This window comes from Gobius niger, assembly GCF_951799975.1.
Source record: "Gobius niger genome assembly, chromosome: 17".
Lineage (NCBI taxonomy): Eukaryota > Metazoa > Chordata > Actinopteri > Gobiiformes > Gobiidae > Gobius > Gobius niger.
The window spans coordinates 5,772,511-5,799,277 of NC_136868.1; the positions used below are offsets into that span (position 1 = coordinate 5,772,511).

Sequence of the window (26,767 nt, forward strand, 5' to 3'; positions counted from 1 at the left end):
TCTGTCTTGAGCACTATTTCACTCTGTCTTGAGCACTATTTTTTCTTGCTCATTCACACAAAGTTACCTAACCTCTGTTTTGTCGCTCCTTCTCCTCTGGACATCAACATAAAATTAATCAATTACAGTAAAAGGCAAGAGTGCAGATACCATACTTTCAGTCATATTCACGGGCAAACAGAACTGTTTTCAGAATGTATTTGAACATTGTCAGAGTTGAGGCCTGTCTCACATCCTCATGAAGACTGTTCCAGATTTTAGCTGCATGAAACTGAAACGCAGCCTCACCCTGTTTAGTCCTGACTCTGGGAACCACCAGGAGGCCCCTCCCTGAAGTTCTCAGGGCCCGAGATGGTTCATACGGCTCTAACATGTCAGAGACACTTTGGTGGTAAACCATGAAAAGACTTGTAGACAAGCAGAGCTGTTTTAAAGTCTATTCTCTGAGTGACAGGAAGCCAGTGCAGAGACCGGAGCACTGGACTAATATGGTCGTATTTCCTGGTTCTTGTCAGGTCTCGAGCAGCAGCGTTCTGGATGTTCTGCAGCTCTGATAGCTCGTTTAGTGAGGCCAGTGAGCAGCCGTTACAGTCGTCTAACCTGCTGGAGACAAACACATGGATAAGTCTCTCTAAGTCTGGTTTTGACACTATTCATCTGATCTTAGCCATGTTTTTCAGATGGTAAAAAGCTGCTGATGTTATTGCTTTGATGTGGCTGTTTAAGTTCAGGTCTGAGTCCATGAGTACTCCCAGATTTCAAACCTGATTTTTTTGTTTTAGAGAGAGAGACTCAACACAGTACTGTACAGCCCCGTAATGGATATTTCTTTTCTCATGGGACTCTACAGATGACAGCTTAACAACTATTTTTTGCTTCTCATGGGACACACTTTCAGGAATGATGCTCATAAATACTCTGTCCAAATCTCCGCAACCCTCCTCTCTCCTCTCCCTCTCTCTCAGAAGCTCTTCCTGCCTCCTCTAAGTAGACTCTTATCATCCCGGTGCCATCTCAAATCTGACGAGCTGCCAGCGCTCAAATCGTCGTAGAGGTTTTACCTGTTCCGAAAACACGGTTATCGAAGGCTCCACTGTTGTTTGGCGCACAACTTTCTGCCTCCAGACAGCGTGGGGAAGTGCCGGTGCTTTTAGTAAGCAGTGGGTAGTAAATGGACTCAGGGAGGAGACGTTTTAGTCCGAGGCACCCACGGAGAAAGTCTAACAACGAATAGGAAAAATCTCGCTGTGTGAAAGGGAAGGGTCCTACGCACAAAAGGCTCACCGCGGAGTCTTGTCCGTCTACGAGGAAATCTTTTATTTTTGAACATTTCTGAAATAATGTCATAAACTTGTTCGCCGGAATGATTGGAAATAACAATGAGAAGATAAGACAATGTGGAGAATGTAGTCTCTGTTTCATCCATCATCCAACAAAGGAATGATTTGGGGAGAGAAACTGAGTGCAAAAAATTGTCACACAGTCAAAGGTTTTATTCTATATAAAGCCCATCGCAGCATTTCTCGGTGTAGAATTATTCATTATATCAATTATATTAGCAAAGATGATGATTGAAGGTGAATGTAGTGATGATGGCTCTTATGGAGCTTCTGAGAAGATGAAGAGCTCTTGGGCTTTCATCCCCCATACCTAAAAGATGGAAGGAAAGAGAATATAGCGATGCAGGAGTGGGTGGAAGAGACAGAGAAACAAGAATGCATAAGAGAGGGATCTGGTGGTATTTATAGGACAGAGACCAGGGACATCAGTTGTAATCCTGCTCCTAAACTTCACATAACACACATATTGTATCTTACTCGATCAATTGGGAACTAGCTGGCTTGTTGTTAATATGACTGTGATAGTATTTCTCACCAAAAGGTTTGAAACATGCTCATAAACTCACCCCTGTGAAGAACTGGGCTGTTGGAAATATGTTAGGAAAGTTAGGAGTTTGGACAACAATCAAAAATTTACATTATCCTATGTTTACATACAACAGGGAGTTTTGTCCATCCATCCATTTTCTTCCACTTTATCCGGGGCCGGGTCGCGAGGGCAGCAGTCTCAGCAGAGATGCCCAGACTTCCCGATCCACACACACCTCCTCCAGCTGTTCTGACCCCGAGGCGACACCAGGCCAGCTCGGAGACATAGTCTCCCCAGCGTGCCCTGGGTCTTCCACGAGGCCTTGTCCCAATAGGACATGCCTGGAACACCTCCCGCGGGAGGCGACCAAGAGGCATCGAGAACAGATGCCCAAGCCACCTCAACTGGCTCCTTTCGACATGAAGGAGCAGCGACTCTACTCTGAGCTCCTCCTGGGTAACTGAGCTCCTCACAAATCTCGAAGGGTGCACCCAGCCACCCTGCGAAGGGAACTCATTTCGGCCGCTTGATCTACCGCTTATGTTTGTATGTAAACATAAAAGAATATGGGATAACGTTGAATTGTTACCAGAAGAAAACGTGGTACAACATCTGGGCAACAACTACAGTGCTTGACTACAAAAAGCAGTGAATTCAACCAAAAACTCACAATAAATGAACAACTATGAATCAGTCGCTATTCAAAAGAAGGTGGATAATTGTCGACGGTTAAGCTAGCTGCACAAAGGGTCCTCATCGGTTCAAGTCCTGGCTCTGACAATTAGCTGAACGTCGCTCTCCACCTTTCAACCCATCCCTTATATAGCTACAGGCCAAAGAATTCCTCAAATAGATTGACAATTTCAATTGAGAACCAAAATAATAAAACAAGAGGGAAAAGTTCAAGAGATACTGTTGCTGTCCATGGTCCTGAAAAACATGCACGTCATTTGAATGAAAGTTTAAAAATGTTAAAAAAAGAAGTTGCTAACCTCGTGTAAAACCTTCTATTAGACAACTGCCTTGTTCTTCCAGTTTGATTCACAACTTTACCCCAGTATATAGCTAGCTGACGCCGTAAGTGTTGATTGCTTAGAGAGAAACTGATTTGACGGATTGCCTCCTTCCAGAACACTTGCTGGTTTTAAGCCACATTATAAAACAAGGGTTAACACTGAACCAAACAACTTCTGTAATCGAGCCTGTTTGATGTGTTTTCACTACCACTCCTAACCGTGATTTCTTAATTATTGCAAACTTTGAGACGTAAAATATCAATACAGAGCTATACCAGTAAGCATGTTTCGAATGCTGATGCTGGTGCGGGTTTGTCAACGCTCAGCCCACTGCATCGGAGGTATGTCATTTTTACAGTGACCCTTTCCATTAGCTGTGAATCATCTGAGATTTCCTCTGGTTTTTCAGACGTGAGAGGAACGGCTACAACAACACCTACTCCGGGCATTATTTCCCTGGTATGGCATTAGAAAGGGTAATAATGACCTCCAGAGAGAATATGAAAACGTGCCTTTTCCCAAATTGTCTGGGGATACTGTTGCCATGGCTACTGTCACTGATGTCTTTTTCCCATCAAAGCCATTGTTGAATAGTTTTAATAAAGTACTATTTATTTTAGCTCATCATCCGGAGGACACAGCGGTCGTTAATTAGATCTAAAAGGGTGGATCAAATTGAACTGTTTCCTTGGGCAAGACACTTCTCTTTGTGAATGTTGTGCAGCGTCCTGTCAGTCCACCCCAGGCCTACATATACAGGTGACCAATTAAAGAGGGGGTATTATGCTTTTTTCAATCACATAGCACCAGTCTATATCACACTACAATGATGACCAAACCTTCTGTTGGTCTGTAAATGCAGTAAACTAGAAAAACTGCCTTGTATAAAATTGCTCTCTCAAAATGGCTGTAGTGAATGTCTTGAAATAGGCCTCTGTCTCTTTAAGAACCTCTGACCCTTTCCGACACGCCCCCTCCACACGCTGTCTGTGGCATCAGTGGGGAGGGGGCTCTGCTGAGGGGCAGTGATTGGTTACTCGGCTGGTGACGAAAGCTCGGAGGCGTCTCCAGGAGGTGGGGGGCGTTCCTAGGAGGACTCAGGAAAAACCTATCCCTAAAATGGCTGCCATCAGAGTTCTTACAGATTACTCAAAAATACGTGAATGTGCCAAGGCAACACTTCAGGCATGTTTTTAATGATGGAATGACATAATAACATGATGTAAAGCTTGAAAAAGTCGATTTTGCATAATACCGCCCCTTTAATGATTAAGACTGTTGGTGAGCGGTCTGCTTCAGGGGGTGCTTGGGCTACTCAATTTAGAACCTGTCATTTGTGCTTTTCAAGAAATTATTGAAGAAGCAAAAGAGACAAAACGGAATTATTCTCGACAACAATCTTAAAGGGCGTGTAAAAAGGTCAACTCCAACTTGAATTGTTTTCGGTTTATCAGGAAGGCTCTGTCCGATCAGGCCACCCTGTTTTACAAGCATGCAATGATATTTTTCCACATCTGTCTTATACTGCGTCCCCATCCACACTTTCATTGTACAAGCAGGCAGTCAAGGTATTTAACAGAAAACCAGCTGTGATATTCAGGGACATCATCGTTTTACTTTCGAAAGCTTTATACATTTTAGTACTCTGAAATTGTTTTTGAAACGTCTGAACAGTCATGTGTCGCCGGTGTTTTCCGACTCGCTGTTAAACAGACCCTCCAGAGCCTTGGACAGCGGGGGTCTGTGCTCTCCCAAAATGTACAAAATCATTGTTTTTTACTCAATCGAGACTTTTGGAACTCTCTGCCCACTCACTTAAAACATGCAGACCATGGGGTAGGCAAGTTTGTGTCACTGAGGGCCAATTTTCTTCATCACCAAATGAAAAAGGGCCAAACCTCACCATTGAAGCACAAAATAAAGTTTTCAAATGCCAAATGTCGTGCATTATATATATGAAGAATATAACGGACTAGGGAACTAAAAGTCATTAAAGGAATTGTGCCAAAATTATGGCCTTAAATGTCATAAAAAGCATTCAATATTAGGTTATTGTAAAGCCATTGGTCAACTATTTTTCCTCAAAAAACACTAAGATTCTGGTCTAAAACACATCCAGCCCCAGTTTGGCTGAACTTGTTTTGTGTCTAATTTGCTTCTGGATCGCAAAATGTCCCCTCATTTTTTATTGGTGGTATTAAAAATACAATATTTTGGTATGAAAATGGTATTAAAATGCTGACAGTATTCCCTGCATTTTTACACTACTTTAGCAGGAATTTGATCTTTTATTTGCATAATAATATTGGGGGCCAGAGGTTCGATGCTAGAGGGCTGGATTTGGCCCCCGGGCCTGACGTTGCCTACCCCTGATGTAGACTGACATGAACAGCTGTAACATGGGTCTGAAACAGTAGCTGAAGTCAAATCAGAGCTGCACACATGGTAACGCTGTATGAAACGTATATTGATGATGTGTATTGTTCTTTTTAAATAGTAGTTTTGACACAATGCTAAAAAACAATGCATCTGCTTTGTCCAATGCTATTGTTACATATCAAATAAACAAATAGATACACATAAAACAAAATCCATCAATTGCTTTGTATAGCCCAATAGCCCATCAGGAGCTACCTCGCAGGACTGTGCACCATTAAAATGTTGAAACAAAACCGAAAAAGTCCTCCTATATGGCGAGGAAAAACTCAAAGACCCAGTGGGAGAAAAGAAAAACTTCAGGGAGGATCACAGTAGGAGAAATCCACTCCCATGGACGGACAGGCTGACCCATGGCTGCCATTGCAGTCCCTAAACAGGGCCAAGACTGTGGAAGAACGTCCAGTCGATTTCCCACTGTTCAGGTCAGAAACGAAAAAAAGTAGAGACATATTTCTACACGTATACACTGACATGACCTGGTTTAGTCTTATTATAAACGTTTTAACTTTTTTCTCATGTGGTGAATAGTAAATCTCAACTGATGTAGTGCTTTTCCACCTACAGTCGGCATCTCAAAGCGCTTTACAGTGAAGAGCCACTCACCCATTCACTCTCTCATTCACACTGGTGGCCAGGAGGGTGAAGTGTCTCGCCCAAGGACACAAGGACAGTGTGCACCTGCAGGAGTGGACTTGAACTTCAAATGACCGACCTTCCGAAAAAGAGACCAACTGCTCCACTGTTGCCACTAGACCTTGGCCTGAGAACCATTGCGGTATATGACACACAGTATATAAAAATGACCATGTTATTTTATATTCAGGGGCGGACTGGGACTGAAAAACAGCCCGGGACTCTGGTCAGCCTGGCCCAAATTAGCGTAAATGTGACACTTCCACAAATACATATGTTAACCTCTTACCCCCCGCCTTAACCGAGAGCATTTTCTCCAGTTCGGCTTTGCCCAAATCTAAAAGCTTCTTGACTGGAGAACAACACTGTAAAGTCTCATTTGAAAGCTAAAATCTAGAAAAGTGATGGTAACTTTGTGTCTAATGTTGTCGCTGCATTTTTGTCATGTTTTTGTTGCTTTTTCATAAATTTTTCGTCACTTTTTTGTCACTTTTTCGTTTTGTTTTCGTCTCTTGTTTTTCAGGGGTTTTTTCATGTTATTATTGTTTTTTCATCGCTTTTTTCATTGCTTTTCACATTGTGTTGTGTTTTTGTCACTTTATTGTTGCTTTTCCAGCACATTTTTGTTCTTGGATGCTTTTCTTTTAAGCTTTCAGATTTGGGTAAAGCTCGGTTTCGCCCGGGGTAAGGGTGAGGTAAAGTGAGAGGCCAGACCGGTGGCCCTGGAGCCAGTGGCCCTTCTGTGCTCTTCCAGAATGGGCATATGGCCAGTCCGCCCCTGTTTATATTTCATTTGTTTTCATTAGTTGAGCATCCAAATGAAATAGAATAATAACAAGGTCATATTTATTTTTCGAGAATGTGATGTCACTGTTGCGTCGCGTCTAGGGCTGCAGCTGACGATTATTTTGATAATCGATTTATCTACCGATTATTTTCACGATTAATCGATTAATCGCTTGGCTGTGAAAGGTGCGTGGAAATGGTATTTTTTCCATTTTTTGACCACATGAAGCTAAAGTGGCGCCGCTTGAGGACATGTTGATGGAGTAAACTTAAAGTAAACATTTGTAGGAGGCTCTTTGTGCTAATTCTGCTTTCTGATTGGACGAGGCAAAGACAGATATTTATGAAATTTATAATGTACAAAACACTGCAGACTCTCACTTTAAAAACAAAGTAGGTTTTCATCCAAAATACATAATTGTCATGTCATTTTTGCTCTATTTTAGTCACTAGAAAACGATCGATTACTGAAATAGTTGACAACTATTTTAGTAATCGATTAGTTGTCGATTAATCGATTAGTTGTTTCAGCCCTAGTCGCGTATTTCTCAAAATTCCTAAGCGTTTTTGGAGCTGAACATGCCCTGGCTGTCCCGTCCCGTTCATTCCTATTCTAATAGATGCCCAGTATATCTCGTATGCTTCTGCCTTGTTTACACTGTAAATAACGCCCTCATCCGTGTCCGTAAGAGGGCGTCATTGCGCACTTGACTCCCCTGTAAGCTCCTTCAATCCGGAGAGGGAGGGGGCGGTGCGGCGCGCGAGCGAGCGAGCGAGCGAGCGAGCCCGGTGCTTGAGCGAGCGTCTGGTGCGGCCGCAGAACAGAACAGAGCTTTGCCTCGCAGTCGGAGCAGGGCAAGAGCGAGTGGAGCGCAGAGAGCCTCGTAACCCCCACATGCCGCCTGGCCTTTATTTTTATCTTTATTTTTACTGGGATTTAACGCCTTTCGACGCGGCTGTCGCTTCCGGAGCTGCTGGACTTTAAACACGATGGGTCTCTCGCGGTTTCTGATGGGGACGATGCTGGTGGCTTCTCTGCAGGTAAACACACACGCAGACTCGCTCTCCTACAGGCAGGCAAGCACCAGCAGTCACCCGCTAGAAGACGCTTGTGTGTGTGGAAGGGGGGATAACGCAGCCTTTAGCGCTCCCGGTTTAACGACCCGGCGTTGATGCCATAACGCGTTGCAACATTAGCCTCAGAACTACAATAATCCCAAGTCATCAGTGTCGTTTTGTCGTGTTCGCGCTCGGCTGTAGGTTTGGAGGCTTTTTTTGTGTGTGTGGAATCCTCGCATCCTCGGGAGCTCGCGTCTGACGCCTTTTACGCACCGCTCAGCTCCAGTTCCCTCCGCTCCACAGTTAACGGGCCAGCGCGCGACAGAGAGTGTTTCAACCCAGCCTCGGCGCTCTCATCCCCGGCGCAGTTGAGCCGGTGCCCGCACGCACACATACACATACAGATGGCGGGCTTTGTTACGCAGCGGAAGACGCCGGAGAGGGATTTTTATGTCTTTCTGGGTTGGCGTTTTAAGTGCGTCGTGAGCTGCCGAGGAGCATGCGTGCGCGCGTGTGTGTGTGACAGTGGTGACCTATAGGGCTGTGAATGGACGGTGCCCACCTGACTGTAGGGCGAAGTGTGACGGAGGCTGGAGTCAGAGAGGTGACGGAGGTGACGGAGGTGACGGCGGGACGTAAAGGTTTTTTTTCCCGAGATGTGACAATGTGGGGGTGATTTATGGCTGGCGGAAAAAAAATGCACGAGCCAAGTCGATTCAAACTCTGGAGCAAACATTAATCACTGGTGCGGTATAGGGACAGAGGGGTGTCTGTTTTCTGGGCTCGAGCCTTCGGGGGGTTTTGCAGCAACAGCGGGGCCGATGTACTTGTGCCACATACTGTACTGTGTAGATCATTTTGTCTGACACTTTCCTTCTTTTCCCCCTCGCCACAAATGGTTCTGCTGTGACGGCCAATTAGGGATGCACAATTTTGAGGAAAAGGCATGGGTGATTTTTCTGATAAGCGTCGCAATTGCGATTCGATTGGCAGTTTGGCAATCTTCAAGCGAGATTCAGTTCACGAGGAGTAAATAACAAATGAGAAAGATATGACGTGCTTAGGGCTGAAACTACTGATCGATTAATCGACAACTAATCGATTCAGTCAATCGAGTCAACTATTTCAGTAATCGATTAATCGTTTTCTAGCGAACACAGACTAAAATAGAGCAACAATGACATGACAATTAAGTATTTTGGATGAAAACCTACTTTATTTTTAAAGTGAGGGTCTGCCGTGTTTTGTACATTGTAAACTTCATAAATACACTGCAAAAAGTAATTAACTAGATCAGTACAAACATCTCAATTTGAGCATAATAATCCAAATTTTAGTTGTTTTGACTATTTAAGAAGTTCTTGGGCATTTGTCCTAGATTATTTCACTTGTTCTGAGATGTTTCTGACTCGTTTCGATACATTTCGTCCTTATTTCAGGTCATTTTCTTTGCCAGTGGGGTAAGAAAATTGGTCTTATCTCATTGGCAATTTTACTTTCTTATTTCAAGCGAGATTTACCCTAGAACTGGTGTGAAATGTCCTCAAACAAGCAAAGGAAACTTGGTCCGATCAGGAAAAGTGTCTAAATGAGTGAAAACCGCTCAAAACAAGATACATTTCCTCAATTCAAGTCATTTAAGCCTATTGATATTCACTTTTTGCAGTGTATCTGTCTTTGCCTCGTCCAATCAGAAAGCAGAATTAGCACAAAGAGCCTCCTACAAATGTTTGCTTTAAGTTTACTCCATCAACATGTCCTCAAGCGGCGCCACTTTAGCTTCATGTGGTCAAAAAATTGAAAAAATGCAATTTCCATGCACCTTTCACAGCCAAGCGATTAATCGATTTTCAAAATAATCGTTAGCTGCAGCCCTAGACGTGCTAATGATAAACCAATACAAGAACGGTTGACAAGTTCAAGCCTGAACCGAGCACGTCTTCTCCAGTTTGGCATTACCCAAATCTAAAGTCACCATAGCGACAAAAAAACGAGGCACAAAAGGCACAACAGGGCAACAAAAACGACAAGAATGTGACAAAACGTGCAATGGAAAGGGATGCAATGGCACAAATGCGAGGGAGTTTTGTAGGTCTTAGCTTTCAAATGAGACGTCACACTGGCCTATAGGCTGTGAGCGTTAAGATTTGGGTCAAACTGAACTGGAGAAGATGTACCCGGTTGAGGCGGGGGTTAAGAGGTCAACACGTGATCATGATGCACTGTATAACACCCGGACACATGCAGCGTGTGTGATGCGTTAATTGCGACCGTTAGAATTGCTATTTCCACTGATTCCGTCGCAGTTTATTGCGCGATGATTGGCGTTTACAGATGAATTTGTCGCTGCACAGCAGAGGCGCTGCGTATCTGGGACAACTGTCGATCAAATGTGCTCTTTGTTGGCTCAGTGAACGCGTGACAATGGGAAAGACACATGAGCAATAATAAATCTCAGCATAGTCCAAATTTGGCAGCGTTTGATAACATTGCTTCGGGGCACGTTTCTGTTATTGATGCAAAGTGCCGCCTAATTGATATAAGAGGATGTCGGATCTATGTCCACGGCCAGTGTTTATGGCTTAGACCAAACAGCAGAAAAGAGGTGGAGGAAATGTTATTATGTTTAATTGTGTATTGCATGTAGGCCTGTCACAATAACTGCATTTGAAGTCCGATAATATTGAGGACCACTGCCACTGAAAGGAGTGGCACTCAACATGAAGCTTAATGAAACACGTACAGTATTTGCTTGATTGTTCTTTTAGTAATAAAGAAGGTTTGTTTACCTGCTTTACAAGTTTTGATGACTTCCTGTGATCTTCCTCAGAAGTGTCACCTGGTGGTGAAAGTGACGTGTCGTAGGCAGCTTTTAGGGATTTGACAGTCAGTATGAAGAGCTGACAGACACCGTCTCCAGGACGACATCCCAGGTGGTGATATATAAGAATATCGGCCGATTTAACGCTGATAAAAGCCAATATCTCCGGGACCAAAAGTGACAGAGACTTCTCATTGTTTGCATTGGAAAGAGTTAAAGGGGCTGAAAGCAAGTTAGCCATTTTATACACAATACTGCCACCTCAGGTCATATGTGTAACTGCACCTTCTATATTAAGCTCGTGCATGACGGCACTTCGGACCCGAATCAACAACTTTTTGAGTGCCAGTGCAGGATTTTAGAGGCAGTTGTGGTGAACAGGTCTGGGCTCATTCTACACATTAGGACATGGCTGGAACATGTAGGGGGAGGAAAATTTTTAACATTTTTAAACTCCCTATAGTCCCTTTAAGTCAGGGCAACTTCCTAGACCTCAGGGGAGGTGAGAAACATTACGATGAAAACTGGTTAGCTACAAAGTCAATGACATTCTTTGTGTCATTTTGAAGCACAGAGCCCTGATAATGTAATTACTGAGTTAGTTTTAACTTCCACAATGTATTTTGATTGCAGGGCTGAATGCCTCTGCTAGCAACAGTATGCTAATGCTAATGAGAGCATGCTAATGCTAACGGCAACGAATCAAAGCTGGGAATCACCTAAAATAATATAAGTGGCTGCACTGCTGGAGTCACCAAGTATTTATATTTTTGCAGGATTATAGACCAGACATTTGGTACAATAAGCCAACATATCGGCATCAGGCTATGAATAAAAAAATAATCTGCATCGGCCTTTGAAAAACCCATATGGATCAACCTCTAATGTTAATGCACCTTTTCTGATCTCGATGGCTTCTCTGATCCAGCGGTGACACTTGTTACTTTCTGCATGTTTAAACTAAGAGGACAGTCTGAAGTCTGAACCTTTTAAGACTTCATTAATATTGTTCAAAATTAAGGAAAAATTTAAATTAATGTACTGACGATAATCACTGAGCCAAAGAATATATCGTTTTTTCTGTAATTTATTGGAGATAAGTCGATGTAGTACTTATCGTGACAGGCCTAATGCTTCTGCTATAACTCAGGTTGTATGCCTGGGCTGCGCAACTAATTACATTTTAATCGAAGTGTGATTAAATCAATGGTCAATCTTAATTATAAGCGCGCTGAATTCTAATCGAGATGTCCAGACCCGATCCTGTGGCAGAAACAGCTCAATTCTTTGGAAACCTTAAATGAATAAAAAGGCTTCTTTGTGTTGCAGGAGTGGAAGCTTTCAGGTGTTGTTTAGGCTGAGGTTTAGGTTTTCAGTAGAGCTTTCAAAATCCAATCCAAATAAAGTTAAAAATGGATCAATATGAGGGGAAAATAACATGATTTCTCCGCCGCGTGCGCTACCTAATAGAACTGGATGGTCCTATTTGTCAAGTGTAATGCTTCGACATACCCGTCTTTTTTTTTTTTTTCTTTTTTTTTTATTACCGCAGGCCAGAATTTTAAATGCAGCCGGAGAGACATGATCCAGAGCAGGAGAAAAATCAATACACAGAGAGCCGTGCGGTGCCAAAGGGTCAGAGTTCACCTCCCAAAACGAAGCCATTCATCTGAAACAGCAGCATCAGCGCTGACACGATGGGCCGACTGGTCAACCCCCTTAAAACACACTGGGAGGGTTGTTCAGTGTCACAATACTTACTTACTATTATTTGGATTTGGAAAAGGGCTACAAGACACAGTACTCAAAACCTTAACCCTCACCTTGAACCTTCTGGAACAAAATAGCCTCAAAAACGTGACCAAAAAAAAAAATGAGACGAAAACGAGAGACAAACATGGATGAAAAATTGGCAAAAATGCGATGGGAAAACAACGTCAAAAGTGAAAACAACAAGGCAACAATCTGAGGAAAAAGATCTCTTTAGATCAGTTTTGTAGGTCTTGGGTTTCAAATGAGGCGTTGCCCTGGCCTATAGAGTTCGGGAATGTGACGTCATATCACTAAGCATTATGGGATTAGCAGCCATTGTAAACTAATGGAGATTTTAAAAGTTAAAATACTGGAGTTATTGTTCACATTAAAACACTTGGACACCACAGTGTGTTAGATGTATTTACCAGCAGTATCTCAGCAGCTAACGGAGTCGTTCCACTGTTTTTTTCTCCACTTTTTATTCTGTTTTTAGCTAATGTTAGTCTATGGAAATGTATGCTAACAGCTGCAAAGATGGCGGATCTCCATGGTAACTGTGGACATTCCCGAACTCTATAGGCTGTACAGTTAAAGGAACAGGCCACCGTTTTTCCATACTGAGATATGTTCTTGCCTGAGGTTCGTTCCCGTGGAAGAGCGTGGTCACTTCTAACTTCACCCCGTTTGGAGCTATAGGAATATACTGGGAGAGGCCAAGTGCTAACAGCATCTTTGGTCGTTTTGCGTGACTGAGCGCACGCGTAAAGACCAGACAGCTATGCATCAACTCGTCTAAGCTCAGGTAAAAGAACATATCTCAGTATCAGAAAACGGTGGCCTGTTTTTTTTCAGGCTCAGATTGTAAACGAGGGGTTCAGAGAGCCATCATTTCCACACATGGTTTGGCCACAGAGTCCAGATCTCGATCCCAATCTCTGGATGTGCTGGAGAAGGCTTTGCCCAGTGGTCACAATCTCCCATCATCAACACAAACTCTTGGTGAAAAATGAATGCAACACCGTTTGACATTGTGGAAGCTTATTCAAACAACTCAATTCATAATTCAGGCTTCTTTCCAGTGTAAATGCTCATGGATGGTGTTTCAAAGAGACTGGATGCAAGTTGGTCATTTTATGCTCACTGCTGCCACCTCAGGTCTTACGCGTAACTGCAGGTTCTTTATTAAGCTCGTGCATGATGACACTTCAGACCCGAACTAACACTTTTGGGTGACAGTGCAGGATTTTAGAGGCAGTTGTGGTGTATATGTCTGGGCTCATTCTACACATTAACAAGTTTGAACTCCGTATAGTCCCTTGAAACAGGATTATTTCGTTAAAACCTTGATCGTAAGTCATGGTTTGCACACAGTTCCCCAAAATTTACTCTCTTTTTTGTCAGAGCATTGGGCACATTCTTGCTTTTTTTTGGTTTTTTGTTTTTTTACACATAAATAGTTCACAGCACAACATGATGCAAACACTGAACACGTGTCGTATCTTATCTGTGCGTCCAGGTTTTTGCACTTCACGTTTTTACACACATCGTCCGGTATAGGCCTGGTTTATAATAACCCTTTTGGGCAGCAGTGTAATCGGATTCAGTGCAGTTGAAGCTACAGCGCCGCGTGTGCAATGAGGCTAATGCTGCACAGACTTCCCATAAGTCAGTCCACACAGTATCTGCTCAGTCTGTTACCGGAGCCTCCCTGTTCCTCCAAACTTACAAAAACTGAACAAAAAGCAAGCGTCGTATGGTTTAAGCGTAGATCCACTATCGGTCTAGAACAAATCATAGCGTCAAAAGTCAAAAGGGTTTTGTGCAGAATCGACTTTTTATTGGTGTTTATCGTGTTACAATGTTGACCTCATCACAAAACAGCCGATATGAAGGACCATACTTCATTTTAACATTTTTAAACACCGTGTAGTCCCTTTAAGGCGGGACACTGCAGGTGAATAGGGGAAAAAATGTAATGTAGATTTATCAATTTGAAACTTTTGCTGAATGTTACTGATATAAGCATGAGAAAATGTATTGCAAGTTTTCTGTCATTTTATGTTTAAAATAAGAATAAGCCATTTTGTGCATAAAAATGGCAACTAAATCTGAACAATGGATAGCCCCAGATTTGAATTTATGGGGCATGAATAAAATAAGCATTGTACGTTAGGGCAGGGCGATATGGCCAAAAATTCGGTATGAAAAAAGAAACATCAACAATATGTTTGGCGATATAATTTACACCTGGCAAAATACAAAAAAATCAAAGCCTTTAGTTCTAATATTTTTTTTCATGGGGTGCCGTGAAGCGTACACGGGGTGAAGGGCCATAGATCAGTGGTTAGTGCCGCAAAACCTTTGACTAGCAGAGGTTTAAATTGTGTCCCACGCCTTTATTTATGCTTAAAACCTTCATGCCAGCCTTGTCACACAATAAAATGCTTGTTTCAAAATATAAAGGACTATCTCTCATTATGCATCCCAATTAGGGCTGCAACTAACGATTATTTTGTAATCGATTAATCTATCGACTAGTTTTACGATTAATCGATTAGTTGCTTGGCTATGAATGGTGCAGGAAAATTGTATTTTTTCCATTTTTTCATCACATAAAGCTAAAGTGGATCCGCTTGAGGACGTGTTGATGGAGTAAACGTAATGTAAATGTTTGTTGGAGGCTCTTGGTGCTAATTCTGCTTCTGATTGGATGAGACACAAACAGATATTCATGAAATTTACAATGTACAAAGTGTACTACATACACTTGCTACAAAAACAAAGACGGTTTTCATCAAAAATACTAAATTTTCATGTAATTTTGCTCTATTTGAGTCTGTGTGAACCAGAAAACGATTAATCGATTACTAAAATGACAACTATTTTAGACTATTTCAACAATCGATTAGTCGTCGATTAATCGATTAGTTGTTTCAGCCCTAATACCAATTCAGCAAAAGGCTGAGGGCCACCAAAAAATGGTCTGAGGGCCGCATTTCGCCCTCGGGCCGCACTTTGGACACCCCTGCTTTAGCTGATGGGAACTTTTTTTTTTTTTACAGCAATTTTATTATCTTTATACATCTAAATTCACCTAAATCTCTATTTCCATCAGGAAAAACACAGAAGAAAAGGTAAAATAATATTGTTACAACAGTAAGTTCACCCTCCTCAGTGAAGTTTACTTGCATGTTTATTGTCAGGACACTGGGGATAGACCTGTGGGTATTAACGTTGTACTGTAGTTTTTGGAACAATCCACTGTTTCCTCTTTCTCTCCTGTTCGCGTCTCTCCGGATCAGACGCACGGCCGCGCGCGCCCACACGCAGGAGGGAAGGAGAGAGAGAGAGGGGCAGAAGTGCGTACGTGAGCTTGTCCTGAGACTTACGCGAGTGCTGCTGATGGGAAGGATGTTATTAGCCTTTAGCTGCGTTTGCGACGTGGTTTTCTCTTCGTGTTGTTGTTGTTGTTAGCGCCAGAAAGTTAGCTAGCGAGCTAGGCGATGCTACAACTCTCCGGAGTTCATCCAAAACGCAAACCCTGAGCCCTTTCCTCGCAAATATGAGCGACAAAAGCGACATACTTCATTCACAGCATTTCTTTAACCCCTTAACTCCCACCTGAATCGAGCACATTTTCTCCAGCTTTACCCCAATCCAAAAGCTTCTGGAAAAAAGGTGTGAAAATAGCAACAAAACTGAGAGGAAAACAAGGATGAAAATGTGAAAAAAGTGAGAAAAAATTGACGAAAAATTGAGAAAAAATTGAAGAAAAAGTGATACGAATTTGACAAAAAAATGTGAATAATTAGACGAAAAAGTGACAAAAAATGGACAAAAAAAAAGTCGAAAAATTTGACGAAAAAGAGACAAAAAAAAGTCACGAAAATTTGACAAAAATGAGATGACTGCCCAACAAAAAAAGTGATGAAAAAAAAAATCTGATGATGTGAGGAAAAAGATCAATTTAGTTTTGTAGGTCTTAGCTTTCAAATGAGGTGTTACACTGGCCTACAGGATTTGGGTACAGCTGAACTGGAGAAAAGGCCCTGAAGCCTCTACTGTCATGTTTATGCTGCTGCTTTGAATGACTCTGAGCAGCATCTCCGTGTGGTTCTGAAATCAGCTGCGTAAATGATCTCATCGACCACGGTATGAAAGTTTACTCCGGTGTCCAAAAACTGTACCGGTGTTACCGTGCACGATATGATATGGACCAGCCCTATCGTACGTGGTAAGTTTTGTCTTTTTTTTTTACTATGAAAACAAAGATGTTAAAACCTCTTACCCCATGCCTTAACCCAGTGGTTCCCAAAGTGGGGGTTGGGGTCCCTCGGGGGTCGTGAGGCCTTGGGTGGGGGTCTCCAGATGATTTCAAGATGAAACAATAAGGAAAAATGCTGATATTTTTAGCATGTTTTTAGTGTAAAACAGCATAGCATTTGTGAAATCCATTGAATTATACAAAATACATAGTTTAAATGCTAACTTGATTTTTAAATGGTTTTCTGGCCTAAAGTAGCATAAGAGGCAATAACTTTATACAATAGGGGTCCCGACTTGTCTATGTGTCAATTTTTTGGGTCCCAGTCAAAAAAGTTTGGGAACCCATGCCCAGTGCATTTTCTCCATTTTCTCCAAGACCTACAAAACTATTCCTAACTTTTTTGTCGCTGCGTTTCTGTAACAATTTTGAAGCGTTTTTGTCGTGTTTTAATTTTTTTGTGTGTCATGTTTTTGTTGCTTTTTCATTGTTTTTTTTTGTCACTTTTTTGTTGTGTTTTTGTCATGTGTCACCTTTTTGTCGCTCTTTAGTCACTTTTTTGTTGCATAGAGTTCGGGAAATTGCACAGTTACCGTGGAGATCCGCCATCTTTGCAGCTGTTAGCATACATCCATAGACTAACATAAGCTAAAAACAGTATAAAAGTGGAGAAAAAAGCCGTGGAACAGCTCCGTTAGCTGCTGAGTTACTGCTGGTAAATACATCTAACTCACCGTGGTGTCCAAGTGTTTTAATGTGAACAATAACTCCAGTATTTTCACTTTTAAAACCTCCATTAGTTTACAATTGCTGCTAATCCCGTAATGCTTAGCGATATGACATCACATTCCCCATTGTCTATTGATTGATCTATTATTGTTCCACTCTTTCATTGCTTCTTTGTCACTGTTTTGGTCACATTTCTGTTGCATTTTCATCCTCGCTTTCGTTGCAATATTGACGCTTTTTTTCTAGAAGCTTTTTAGATTTGAGACAAAATAAGCACGGTTCATGTGGGGGTTGAGAGATTAAGGGAGGAAACGAGCAAGAAATCTCCTCTTCGACCACCGCGTGAAAAATCAATACTTGTACCTGCCTTCAGAAACAAAGGCCAAGGAAAACTTTGAATGAGCCGTCTTTAAATTCAACTTTGTCATAATCTTATTCACACAGGCAGCACAGGCAGCACAGGAGCAAAGACGAACCGGCCCCGCTCACTCGACGCTTCTCTAAAAAAAAATCATTTCAGTTTGCTAATGGAGATGTATTGACTGGAGCGAGGTCGAGAGGTCGGGACAATTATGAGCAAGATCTAAGCAGAAAATAGATCTTTTTTATGTAATGGTAGTGGGAGGCATAACATATATTAAAGCAAGGTGTATATATAAATAAAATCAATAAAGAGGAAGAAATTCATACCTGTTTTATGTTTGATATTGGCAGAACTAGCGAGACGTGTGTTTTCTTTTTCACTAGATGGAAGTAAGTGGAAAATAGCACATTTATGCCACTGTTGGTGCATAGCATTGGTTTATGAGATTATTCCCTTAAGTCTACTGTAACTGTACGTCGCCAAATGCTCACACTTGGACTGAGCCAAATGTTTTCTAATTGTAACACGTCGGCAGAAGCATTAACTGGAAATGAAATTGCAGTTTGAATGGTCTCAATCAGCAAGTCACAAAAGATGCAGTTCTTTAGGTGATAAAATGGCGACAAAGAGGATGTTCCTGGATATTTACCTACAAAAAAATCACCAAAAATGGGAGGCATGCTGTCGACTTAGAAGATAGAAGCTACAGTTCCTTGAACACTGACGGCACTATCGTTTTTCTTTGGTCTGCGTCTCGCCACAGAAGCAAATAAACATGTGACCTTTGACCTCTTATCAGCACAGAGTCAATCAGAGCATTCCCATTTCCAGCAAATGCACTCACAGATCAATACAAGGACGTCACTGGCAAAGACCTTGTCACTTACTAATATCATTTTTGTTGCTCCTTCTACAAAACTATTGATTCAGTATTTTCCTTAATTACGTTAAGTAAAGTGTTGCTCAAAAAATTAGAGCTTTTAAACTAGTTAAAAAGTTGTTCCCTTGTCAAAATTTTTTAAATTTTTTGTTTAACTTAGTTTGTTTGAGCAACATAAAAGATGCATACAGGTGTAGTTTACATATAATTTACACATACAATTATTCACAACATAATAGGTGCAATGCTGCTTAAAGGGAGTAGGAAGAAGTCAATAATAAGTTGTCAGTAGGCCTGTCACGATAACTAGTTTGAAGTTCGATATATCGAGGCAGGAAAGTATCGTGATAAACGATATTATTGACTCGATAATCGATAATATACTGTCAACCTTTGTTCTAAAAGTGCATGATCGTATCCTAAAATACCACACAAGCTGCAATAAACATGAAATATATTGAAACTCAATTTTTCTTCAGTGAAAAATAAATGGGAAAGAATGGGGGAAATGCTCATTAATGTTCAGATGACAAATATCAAGCCCAAAAATGTATTGTTTATCTGTTTTTTATTGAACAATCCAGTTCTTCACTTTGGTAATTTCTTCTTCTACTGCTGAAGCACTCAGAGCTTAAGTTCCTGGTGTTTTTTTTTTGCTGCGTTCATGTGGTCCTCTGGAACTGGGGAAAACGATTTCCTGGTTTGAATTTAGAAAATGCACATGAACGCTTGCTCAATTGGGGAAAACAACTGAGGAATTCAGGCCAAAATGAGCTTCCTGACCTCAGCACCTGACTGTGAAAATCAGCTGATTTGTTCTTTTATCGTCTAATGTGATTTTTTTTTTAGTAAAACTCTGCTACTTTATCAGTTTTGTGTGAGCTGTCGTCCTTTGGAGCCAGCAAAAAGAACATGAACTGTATGTGATATTCTATCAAATTAACAAGCCAAAGTTTGCTTTTGAGAGCTAAAATTCAAATGGTTAGCTCAGCAAAGCGCTAATCAGCGATAGAAGAAGATCTTTAGATAGAAGATAGAAGATAGAAGACTGTTTTTATTTGATGACATCACTTTCCCAAACATAAAAAGCACATGGACACAAACCAGCTGAGGGCAATGATTTCACATCTCGGGAAAACACCCCAGTTCACATGAAAACTGTCCTCAACCTTTTCAAAGCCCATAATCCATCACCCGACCCGTTCTGTGCTCAAATTTTGTGCCGTCGATTTGCTAGCATGCAGTTAGATAAAAAGATAACACCATTTCACTGTTTTATAACGTGTCACTCCCTCCACTGCCTGTAGAGGGCGCTTCAGGATTCTTTAAAGTCCCGACCAGCCCAGTCCCTCCCTCTTTACATTCAACACAATGATTTAAATTCTTAAAACGTAAGATATCGACGCCGAGGTACCTAAAAGAAGAGTTTCTTGGCCTCGAATATGCGCGATCCGTCCCGTGTGATAAACACTGCGTCTCTTTTGAATATGCATGCAGGCGGCCCGTGGAGCGCTGCAGTGGCTCTCGCGTTTTAGGGTCATGGATTTTGGACCCAGACTTGAATTGGGATTGCAGATTTCTTGGCAGCGGTTCAGAGCACGAGCTAATTAAACTCCGGCAGCAGAACGGGACGTGTGGCGCGCCCGCCTCTCCTGACCTCAGACTGAGCCGGACGGGGGTCAGGCAGGTGTGTGCGGTTTGTGGGGAATGGATCGGGGAGCGTAGAGGACCAGTTTGTTGTGGTTAAAGCTGCACTAGTGGTTAGGGCTGCTGCACAACACATCACAATCAAGTTAACAGTAGCGAATCACAAAGACTTCAGAAGGATCCTTTTTAACCTGCCAAACATGCTCAGAAATGTTTCGAGAGCTTATTTGTTGTTTACCAGTTCATAATTCAAACATCTCTCAAATGTTAATGCGTCTGAGCTTGTATAATCGATTGATGCTTGATATAAAGGCTGGCTAATCCGCTATTGTATGTGCTGATATTACACAAAATGTTTCTGTTCAGTATATGAAATTGTTGATAAATGTGCAAATGACTCTGTGCATAACTTCAAATCATAACAACACCACCCAAGAAGTGACTTCCTGTTTCGATCCAGCACACCAAAATAAAAGCACCGTCTTATTCATTAGTTCAACTTTCTTTCTGCCTAACTATTAACAGACAAAATACTTCAAATGTGTGTATTTAATCATATTCTTGTGATGTTGCAAGTACCTGCTGAACTAATCAGTGAGACAAGATGTGTGCTTTTATTTTGGAGTACTGGATCGAAACAGGTACATGCTACATGTTAGCATCGTGCTAATGCTAACGCTAGCTTGTGCTAGCTATGACTGCCGTTTTTTCGCTTCTACTGAACAATCTGCTGTGAATAAACATCCATATGGACCCGATTTAGACTTGACTTTATTTGTATGTGATAAATAAGTTAATATTTCACCAGAAAAGTGTGAAAAACTGTTTCCCAGAAGATTCTATTTTCCACCTCGGCAAAGCCACGCCCCCTTCTGACGCGATGCCCTCTGTACGCATTTGGTCTGTAGAGTTTTAGAAAAAATAGGCCTATTGATTGATTGTTGAGTATTGCATATAGGCAGGGTATTACAAGTAATATTTTTTTTGTGATAAAAAGTTCATTCACAGAGTATAGATTTCAAACATCTACAATAGTAGGGTGATAATTACTATATCAAGTTTTTGTTCAATGAATGACATTATTGGTCTCAATATTTCCCCCCAAATTCTTTATAATGTAGCACTTTATTTTTCTTCATTTTACCTGAATTAAGTTGTTTTTCATGTTTATTATGTGACATTTTAAGAATCGGTCCTTTTTGAGCAAAGCTTTACTGCCATTTTTAAGTTTTAGGGGTTTGTTTTTCAAGCATTAAGAGGTCTTCAATATTATTAATATATATTGTTTGTGCCTCAATATATCAAACATTTGTATTATGTTATCGTGACAGGCCTATTCAATAGCACTAACAATGGAGACGTCACCTAAAAGCTGACTTCTGGGCCAGGTTCAGCCGACTGAACTCGCTCCCTTCCCCACCCTTCCTTCACCTGTGTCCTCGCGCATTCATAAACTCCAGCCTCCACAAGGACACCCCGCATTTCGTCCATATTTTTTTAGATTTTGAGTTTAGATTAGAGTATGGGTTGGTTTTCGAGTGAACGTTTAATCTTTGCAGCCGTCACAAACACAAAATTATGCGCGGCGCTAAAACACATTTTCTAAACTGATATTTCACGTTCCATCCATCACAATTGCCTCCATTACCTGGGCCTTGTCGCGGGGCTGTTAATAATGCCATTTGCGGTTGTGCGTGCGGTGAATGCTGTGCGGCGCCGGCTTAAATCTATGGGGAGCGCAGATAGGATCGCATGAAGCCGGGTGATTGATAGTCCAATTGCCCATGCAGCAGAAATACAGCGAGAGGGAGATATGCGCTCACTCACTCCGGCAGCGGGGGAGGCTTTTCTGATCTTTACATAGAGAGCTTTTTATTCAAATACACCTTTTATCTCATCTCTGCTTAAAGCAAAATCCACTGCTCTGACAAAGATTATTCTTGGCCTAATGCACACAGTTTTATCACGAGGTGGGAGAGCATACTATACATGGGGCGTTTATGTTTCAACCACTGCTTATTCCGTATGTTTGGTTAGACGTGATTCATAGGAGATTGTTCGTCCAACAACCTCCACTCACCAGGAATTTGACAATGTAAGACGCACTGCCTGACCAAAAAGAAGAGTCTTTGTTTCAATAAGCTCCTGCAATGACAAAAGATTCAACGACGGATTCATTTTTCACAAGGGCTGCAGGTACTGTGACATTCTTTTCGATACCTGTACTTTCACGGTACTTGGTTCACGATATCGGATCGGACTTGGATCGCAATACTTTCAATACTTGTGTTTGGAGGCATTTTTTGTCACACACTGCTTTGTTTTCCGGTAGCAGTTACAGCACTTTGTTGCTTTTGTGTTAATGCACTTTTCAAGCTTTACACTTCAGTAAATGTCAAATGGCCTTTGGTTTATAAACTTTGGACACATGACTTTTCATACATTTTAGGGTAAACATATCACTTGTTTTGATTACTTACTGTATCGCAATATATATCGGATCGGCCCCTGGGTATCGTGATATGTATCGGATCGTGACAAAAGTGGATCGTCTCAGCCCTAATACTTCTAAAATATTTGTCATGTATAACCATAAAACAGAACCATATGGTAAATTTACTCCTTAAAAGACGTTTTCTGTAGAATTTTTATCATTTATTTGATCTGAGACAACAGAGTCTTTGCCCTTAGGCGCTGCAACTAATGATTATTTTGGTAATCGCTTAACCTACCGATATTTTTTTTTTACGATTAATCGATTAACCTCTTAACTCCCGCCTGAACGGATCCCATTTTCTCCAGTTTGGCTTAACCCTAATCAAAAAGCTTCTTAGGAAAAAAAGCACCAAAACAGCCAGAAAAAATGAGAAGAAAACAAGGATGAATGACAAAAATTCAAAACAAATGTGACAAAAATGTGACAAAAATATGAGAAAAAAACCCAACAAAAAATGTGACAAAAATTCAACACAAAAATGACAAAAAATCAACAAAAAGTGGCAAAAAAAATCAACAAAAATGTCACAAAATTGAAAAAAAAAAGAAAAAAACAAAACAAAAAAGGTGACACAACACAGCAACAATGCGAGGAAAAAGATCAGTTTTGTGGGTCTTAGCTTTCAAATGAGGTGTTACACAGGCCTATGTAATAGCAAAAGAGGACAGAATGCATTTGGTTTAGGCGGGTGGTGAGAGATTAATCGATTAATCGCTTGGCTATGAAAAGTGTATGAATTTTTCTTTTCTTTTTTTTACATTTTACCACAAAAAGCTAAAGTGACGCCACTTGACCTTTTTTTAATGTAATAAACCTAAACTGAATGTTCATAAGAAGCTCTTAGTGCTATTTCTGATTTCTGATTGGATGAGACACAGACAGATATTCATGACATTTTTTGTTTTTGTTTTGTTTAAATGTGCTATATGAATAAAGTGGATTGAAACTGCAACTGCAACCCCAGATCAGAACCGTTAGTCGAATCCAGGTGGACGAGCGGTGTTCATTTCACACATATGCTTCATACCTAAATTAGAGAGTTTAAAGGAATAGGCCACCGTTTTTCCATACTGAGATATGTTCTTACCTTAGCTTTGACGAGTTCTTCATTTTACTGCGCAGTAATCTTCACTTTACTGCGCAGTAATCTTCACTTTACTGTGCGGATGCCAAACTACTCCTGGTATTATTACGCCTTACAATATAGTTCCCCCTTTTATCCGCTTAGAAAATCCACATTGTTTAATTTTGTGTAATTATACTTTGTAGTGGAACACTTCACGTAACCATATTTAAATAGGGAAAACGTGGAAGAGCTTGGTAACTTCTATCTTGACCTGTTTTGGAGCTATAGAGGAGAGAGGGAGAGGCTAAATGCTAACGCCGTCTGCGCTGTGTTTACGTGACTGAAGGCATGGGTGAAGATCAGACAGGTCCTAAAGAACTCGTCAAAGCTAAGGTAAGAACATATCTCAGTATGTAAAAACGGTGGCCTATTCCTTTAAAGGGAGTGTAGCAAAAACCTTTGGAAGATTTGGTCTCCTTATAGGTTCCTTATAGGTGTGCTGTATTTTGTTGTTTTTTTCCACAATCAAAGGCATTGGTTAGAGAATTTTCCAGCCCCTGCACAGCCTCACTGGGGAAGGACACCTCGCGTTCCGCCTACTGTCGACATTCTTTACGGATGCATCTCTGCCTCGCCTCATCTTCATGCTGTGTTTGTCCCTTTTATCGGCTTCCCTTGACATTCCATATCTCTCACAGAAGCCTCTGCACTTACATCATGGCCATGTTTGTTTCAGACAGGCCTTTTGCCTTCCACAACAATGCCATTTTCATATCTCTTCTCAAGCCTTGAACATATGTCTTTGTCCCGCACTGATCGGAAGGGAGAAAGACATCATGTGCATAGGTTTTTTTTCAATTGTAGCAGCAGCTCAATAAACAAGGAAGTACAGATGCATGTAATTAAATCAATCTTGATTTGTGATTACATTTTTGATGCTCATGAACAGAGACGATGAATGAGGAATCGCCCAGCCCTAAATCCATTAGACATGTTGGAGACTTTGCTCGGCTGGACTTTGTTGAGACAAGGTTCGGACTAAGAGACATTGTGTTACTGGCGGTTGTAGTAACACAAATGTTTACCCACAAGAGATAAGGCGATGTCCTGGGGGGATTAACGGTAATACTTGCAGAATAATGCAGGCTTATGTGGAAATACCGAGTTCCAATTGTGTTTTTGGCTCTGGGATGGGATTTTCTGGACTTAATCGATGTTTATTTTAACTGCAGTCACCCCTGAGTCAAGGCAAAGATAAGACCTTGCTCAAGCGAAATTGGAAGGAAGTTCAGTCCAATGTCAACAGCAGGTCATATCCCGAACAGCACGTCTTCCCTGAAAGCCCTCTGGACGTTGGAGTATTAAACACATCGAATTGTGAAGTGTAAACAGCCTATAGACGCTCTGTCAGTGTGTCATCCCCCTTCCCCCCCCCCCCCCATCGCTGTGCAGAGTTTGATCCTCTCACCCCTCCCTTTGGCGTTAATGGGGCACACAGATGAAAGCCAGACTCGCTAACCCCATCCTCCCCTCTCCCTCCTCTCATGTCAAGACGCTCTCTGGGTTTTTTTTTTTTTTTTCTCGGTTGACTGAGATCATTTCAGACCTGGTTTTGACTCTAGGGTTTCTGTGGTTATCGACTACAAAGGTTATTATAGGTCTGGGCAATGAATCGAAATCACAATGCTTTGCCCAGTCTCCATAATCGTCATGCTGTTTTAATGGATAAGTTTACAGACATTTCTTTGGCAAAAACAGCACCTTGTTTTGGAGTTTGAATGAGGCAATGGAAGGAGTTTTTCGTGTTGAAAGATACTGGAGGAAAGCTTTTGTTTTTGTTGGAGCTGAGCTTTGTATGAAGGGTGTGTTTAAGTTCAGGAATGAGCTACACGTCTATTTTTATTCTAAAAAAAAACGAAAATGAATCAAAAATCGAGATATCCTTAGTGCGATATCCGGGATGTTCGTGGCCTTTTTGCGTGTTCTTTCTGTGTCTGCATAGGTTTCCTTTTGGATGCTGTGGTTTCTAAATCGTTAACAGGAACAATGGGCTTGCTGCCGGGGCCAGGACTCTGACAAGGAAGTGACAAATCCCCAAATTCTAGATTAGATAACCTTCAAATAAACTTGGCCAGTGTGTGTCTAGTTACAGTCATGGTCGAGAATTGGATTTAGACCTTTCAGTGTTTTTTTTTCCTGTATTGAGCCCTGCGTCCACAATGTAAAGCTAAATTATTGTCATTGCTCTAATAAGTGACGCAGTCTCCATTAAGCAAGATCACTAACTTAGACTTAACCCCTTAACTCCCACCTGAACCGAGCACCTTTTTCTCCAGTTTGGCTTTACCCCAGTCCAAAAGCTTCTGGAAAAAAAGCTGTGAAACTAGCAACAAAACTGAGACGAAAACAATGATGGAAATGTGACAAAAAAGTGAGAAAACATTGACAAAAAAGTGACGAAAAATTGATGAAAAAGTGGCAAAAATGTCACAAGAAATGGACAAAAAAATGACAAAAATGTTACAAAATGTGACAAAAATATGACAAAAATGTGATAAAAATTGTACAAAAAAATTACAAAAATGTGACAAAAAATGACAAAAAATGTATTAAAAAATGACAAATAAATGACAAAAATGTGACAAAAAATTTGACAAAAAATTTGACAAAAAATGACAAAAATGTAACAAAATATGACCAAAAAAAATGACAAAAAATGTGACCAAAATGTGATAAAAAATTGACAAAAAAATGACAAATAAAGTTCCAAAAATATGTTGAATTCCCAACAAAAAAATGATGGAAAAAAAATCTGATGACGTGAGGAAAAAGATCCTCTCGGTTCAGGCGGGAGTTAAGGCGAGGTTAAAGCAGTACTAAGTAACTTGTTTACCTTAATACCTTAATAAATAATAAATAATACAAGTGTTACTGGGATGATT

General features: G+C 41.1%; 1 protein-coding gene across 1 annotated transcript in view; it reads left to right on the forward strand.

The window, feature by feature from the left end:
* The first annotated feature begins 7,647 nt into the window (after positions 1 to 7,647).
* LOC306976800 (cadherin-2-like) overlaps positions 7,648 to 26,767 on the forward strand; it is a 194,241-nt gene continuing 175,121 nt past the window's right edge. The window contains exon 1 of the mRNA XM_079574881.1: positions 7,648 to 7,784. Coding sequence (XP_079431007.1) covers positions 7,734 to 7,784 — 51 coding nt within the window. The 5' untranslated portion in view covers positions 7,648 to 7,733. The remainder of the gene's footprint in view (positions 7,785 to 26,767) is intronic.